The sequence below is a fragment of the Dichomitus squalens genome (assembly GCF_000275845.1).
Source record: "Dichomitus squalens LYAD-421 SS1 unplaced genomic scaffold DICSQscaffold_13, whole genome shotgun sequence".
In the NCBI taxonomy this organism is placed as follows: domain Eukaryota; kingdom Fungi; phylum Basidiomycota; class Agaricomycetes; order Polyporales; family Polyporaceae; genus Dichomitus; species Dichomitus squalens.
In genome coordinates this window covers 550,431-555,337 of record NW_006766895.1, presented here as the reverse complement: position 1 = coordinate 555,337, position 4,907 = coordinate 550,431, and the positions used below count along the sequence as shown (strand labels likewise).

General features: G+C 59.6%; 2 protein-coding genes across 2 annotated transcripts; one reads left to right on the top strand and one right to left on the bottom strand.

The window, feature by feature from the left end:
• Nucleotides 1-942: 942 nt before the first annotated feature.
• DICSQDRAFT_170046 (uncharacterized protein) lies at nt 943-1,245 on the top strand (the record flags this gene model as incomplete). The annotated part of the gene is made up of 2 exons (XM_007365664.1): nt 943-1,143; nt 1,204-1,245. 2 exons carry the CDS (start codon nt 943-945, stop codon nt 1,243-1,245), a joined length of 243 nt encoding a protein of 80 aa, XP_007365726.1.
• A 398-nt stretch (nt 1,246-1,643) lies between these two features.
• DICSQDRAFT_170045 (uncharacterized protein) lies at nt 1,644-4,082 on the bottom strand (the record flags this gene model as incomplete). Its single annotated transcript, XM_007365663.1, has 1 exon — nt 1,644-4,082. One exon carries the CDS (start codon nt 4,080-4,082, stop codon nt 1,644-1,646), a length of 2,439 nt encoding a protein of 812 aa, XP_007365725.1.
• Between the last annotated feature and the right edge of the window lie 825 nt (nt 4,083-4,907).

Genomic DNA, 4,907 nt, shown 5'->3' with positions numbered 1-4,907 from the left:
TTCTCCGCGCAGAAGGTCACGAATCGTCACGCTTGCCGAGCCCTGCCGGCCTTCGGGAATGTCCGTCATCCAACTTGATGAGCCTTAGCCGAGCAGCCTAACCAGGTCGGAGAGTGAAAATGTGGCTGCACTGTCACGCCCTCGAGGGCCAAGTCTTGTTTCTCCCATTTGTGCACCAGTGAAGGCTTCGGAGAATTGAGTCCTGGGTATCATGGGTGTGTATGAGTACGTCTGAGAAACATGAAAGGAAGCGCCCGAGGAGGAGCTCGGAGCGAGACTCATCAAGTTTGAATAGGGATGAGTTGCACCACTTCCTCCTGCAAGATCGCCGCAGTGACTCTGTGAATAAATTTGGTTCTTTTTTCTGCTTGTTTGGAATGAACTCGCGCACCTATTTGCCAGCTTGCAGCTTTATCGGGTGGAAAATGAGGGAGACATGGTCCTTTGTCCGAACACTAGGGTCTGTCCGAACACTGGGGTCGCGATAGTACCGTTCTTGATCGATTGATCCGTGGGAGAGAGACGCCTGGGCACAGGCGTTTCAAGCCCCGCAAACCACCTCGTAGTATACTTACTGCAACTACTCAATCTATGCAGCATTCCACGTTGCACTCGGTGCTCCCCCGTCAGATTGTATGGGCCTCCCTGACGCCGTAGTCTCTCGTCTTGATCGTCGACTGTCAAACGTCGGACCAGAGCCGGCATGAACCTTCGGTCGTTGGATAGTCTCTGCAATCAACGAAAATCTCCCCAGTCTGCATGCAGTGCCACCTGTATCTGCAGTCAAACGTTACAGCGCGCATACCTGCCGTGAGCCATGTATAAAAGCACCTCCAGGATACGTCTGGTTTCCTCACCAAGCTCAAACAACATCTTCTGAGCCTCAGCATTCTCTCCTAGCATCTCTCTCAACTCTCTCAACGCTCAAGTACACTCTTCACAATGCCCGACTGGCCTGCCTACCCCTCCGGTCCCTTCACCGGCGAGTTCGTCGTCGGCGGGTTCGGCGGTTCGCCCTTCCAAGCCTGCAAGTGGGTCATGAATCAAAGTGCGCTCGTCGTCAAAGGGCTCGACGTGTGGTACAACTCGGGCGTCTTGTGCGGCGTCCAGGTCACGTTTTCCGAAGACTCGCGCACCAGTGTTGTAATGTTACGGGTGTCGCCTGATTCACACAAGTCCAAAGTACACTGAACCAATCTCTAGATTGAGAGGGCGTATACTATGGTGGACGTGGTGAAAGGCTGAGAAGCCTTCGCCACGTCGCGCGGATCCAGATGGATCAGCGCCGATCACCATGACGATCCAGATGTAGATACAAGATGTAGATTAACTACATAGATTAGATAAGATAATGAACGATCCGTTACATTCTCCCCCTTCAGAACCTGTGCCAGGTTCTCATATGATACCAATGAGTAATAGGGAGTGCATGGAATAGCCATGTCCATATGAGAGGAGGGAAAAGCATAAGCGTCCGATAGGACGCGCGATGATGATGCGAGAGAGGAAATGTTGATGCGGCGGGCGTGATACGACATTGCGGGTGATGATGCGGTTGAGCGGGAGGCGGCGTGCCGGCAGGGCGACGCAACACGACGAGGGTGAGACACCCGGCCCCACACGTACAGAGGTGGTCAGCGTGCTCAGGCTGAGGGAGGTGACGGGCCCGGGGCATCGGTCGACAGTACTGTACCACTGGGCCCCAGCTCATCAGCCTGGCCCTCGCCAATCCCCTGCGCTTCTCCCATGGTTTCGTCGACGTCGACGCCCTCGATTACAAGGGGGAGAGGCGTGGTCGCGTGACCAGTGGTCGCGTCTGGGTTTTCCTGCAGCGCCGCGACTTGCAACGCGAGTTCCGCGAGCACGGGCACAGCTGTGACTTCGGCCATGGTGCGCGGCCATTGGAGGAAGGCCTCCGCTGAGTTGGGGTTGCGGCGCTCGTAGTACTGGCGCATGCGTACCGCCATTGGCTGCATAAGCGCAATGGAGGCCGCGCTGAGCCCGCAATGGGCGTACCAAGCCGCCAAGTCGAAAATTGACACGTTGGTAACCTGGCCCGGGTAGGGGAGCAGTCGCTCCACCGTATCTTCGGGGTAGTGGCCCTCGTCGACGATTCGTCGATAGAGGCCGGGGATCGAGAAGAGTTGGGCGGTGACCTCCAGGAACCGCGCGCGCTCGGCCGACTGCTGGGCACCCTTGAGCTTGGGGATGAGAGCGCGCAGGAGGATGTGGCCCCGAGTGTGATCCCGGGTTGGTCTTCCCAGCTGAGAGGGAATGGGGAGGTACACCGGCAGGGTGTCGGGGTACTGGTGCCAGTACTCCAACCACCTCTCCGGCGGGTCCGTCCGGCTCGGGTTCCGCATGCCCGGGTTCCTCTCGATGTGAGAGGGGTTCGAATGAACCGCTTCTCTCCCGAAGTCGCGAGCGCGACGGGCTTGCGATCGTGTCTCTGCCCGGTGCGGGTCCGACCAGCTCATCTTGAGCTGGTGGAGGTAGTTGAACGCGCCCAGGGCTCCGTTCGCGTCATATTGACAAAGGAGGTCGCGTACACGATTGTACGCGCCGCCTCCTTGAGCCCTGGCCGACCGCACCAACTCCCAGTACTGGTGATGGTTCAGAGGGACGTAGTCCGACCAGGCATCAGCTGCCTGGACCGGCGTTGCCTCCGGCCACACAGACATGTGGGGCTGGTGCACACCTCCTGGTACACGCGGAGGGTCCAGTCCGGCACTCGGGCCCAGCGCAGGAAGCGTCGGCGCAAGAGGCGGGGGTGCCGGTTGTCGAGGCGTGGTCCCTGTCACTTGGCTGATCAGCCGCTCCCGGGTCTGACGCAGGACGGCGCGGTTCGCATTATTGAACGCGCGCTGCTTGCCCTTCTTGATGTTGTAGCCCTCGGACTCGCTGTCGACGTCATCGTCCTCCATATCGGAGTCGAACGCCGCCTCGGGGCCGAGGCGTCGCGAGCTCGAGGACGAGCCTTGCGGAAAGTTGCTTGACGGAAAGGGGGGTGTGGGCGACGACGATGACGTCGTGTTCCCAAGCAGGTTCGATGGAACCGCTTGAGACGTGGATCGCGACATGCCCGATGGCCCCGGGCGCGACGGCTCGCCTCGCGGGGGGGGGCGTAGTAGCGGTCCCCGCGAGGGCCGGTTCGGAAATTGCTGGTGCGGAGGAGGACGAGGTGGTGTGGGCCGTGGTGGAGATGAGCGATCTCGACGCCGAGGTCCCGGGGACAGGGATCGAGAGCGTCGATGACGACGCAACTCGTCTTCCAGTCGCCTCGCCCTATCCTCGTGGTGCTCACTGGCTTCCCAGGCTTCATTCACCCGGGCCTCCAGGTCGTCGATCTCACGACCCCGGTCCTCTGACTTGCGGCGGAGGAGCTCGTTCTCCTTCTTCAGCCGCTCGATCTCCTGTTGGAGTTCGGCCGGCGTCCCTCCCCCTTCCGAACCCTGCCATCGGCGGAAGTGGTCGTAGAGCCGCTCCTGAAGGGCGGCACGTGCCGTCCCATTGGCTTCCGCGAAGGACGTGTCCGTCCTCGTGGCGTCCTGGATGTGGTGCGCCCAGGTCGTACAGACCGGGCATCCTTCTCGGTGCACCAATGGTGCCATGTCGTCGCTCAGGACGATCCACTGCGACGTCGGCCTCGACATCAGCAGTGGCGGCATCCCCGGGGGCATGGATATGGAGGTCGGCGCTGGGGGGACAAATGGTTGGATGGGGCCCGCGTGCGCCGTTTGCGGCGCGTAGCCCATGTACGAGGGTGTCAGCTGGTACCTCGGATCGAGGCCCATCAGCATGCCCATCGTCGCGCTCGTGTTCCCCTGGAACATAGAGGGCTGCGCGATGTTGCCCTGATGCTGCCCATACGTCGACGACGACGCGTGAGGGCTCGCGTGCATGGGCGGAGAATGCGCGGCGAAGCCAGAGGCCATCGGTGGTCCGTGCTCCACTGGAGCCGGCATGGCGAAGTGCGGGTTGGCCTGTGGTAGCTGTTGCTGCTGTTGTTGTTGCTGTTGCTGACCGTCGAGGTCGACGGTCATGGGGGCGAGGTGCTGGTGCTGGGGCTGTTGAGCGTCCATGGTGGTGGTAGCGTCGAGGGCGACGTTGAGCTGGGGGCGGGCGACGGCGGCGACCTTATGCCATCTTTTGACGGGCCATGAACTAAGGATGATTGAGATCGGATCGGATCGGCGCTCGTTCCGTCCGATCGGTATCGCACCGTGTCACGATCACGTGATCGACGCGTCGCGTCATTCCGCCTTCTTTGGCAGGGCGCGCCAGTGCTTGACGCCGTTCAGCGCCAAGTACTCGTCCACCGCTGCTAACTTACTGCATTCCGCGTAAGGTTCCCAGCTTAAGTCGTTGTGCGTCCATCGGACGCGCAACTCTAACTTATTACCCACCCATCGGTGGTCGACGATTTCGTCAACATACCACTCTTGCTCGTCGTTTGCCCCTACATCGTAGAATGCACTCGAGTCGCGATGAGGGAACAGAACGTCATCGTTCGCCTCATGTCGTCGTAACAGCGACACATGGAACGTAGGATTGATCCTCCGATCTTTCATATCCTGTGGTAAATCTAGTGTATATGTAGACGTCTCAGGATGAGCCGCTATTACAGTGTAAGGACCAATATATTTTGGTATTAACTTCCTCGCTCTCCCTTTCGGAAACGACAAGTTTTGAGTCGACAGGAATACTAATGACCCGACAGCAATGTCCGGCTCCTCTTGTCGGTGCAAGTTCGCGTAATGCGTCTGTGCGACGCGCGCAGTGAGAATGGTGTCGTGCGCAATCAATAGATTGGCACGAGCCCTCTGCGCAAATGCTCGGACTCCTTCGAACTCGGTATCCGAGCGGATGCCAGCCATGGTTCGCGGTAGGTAGCCGTAGTTCAATTC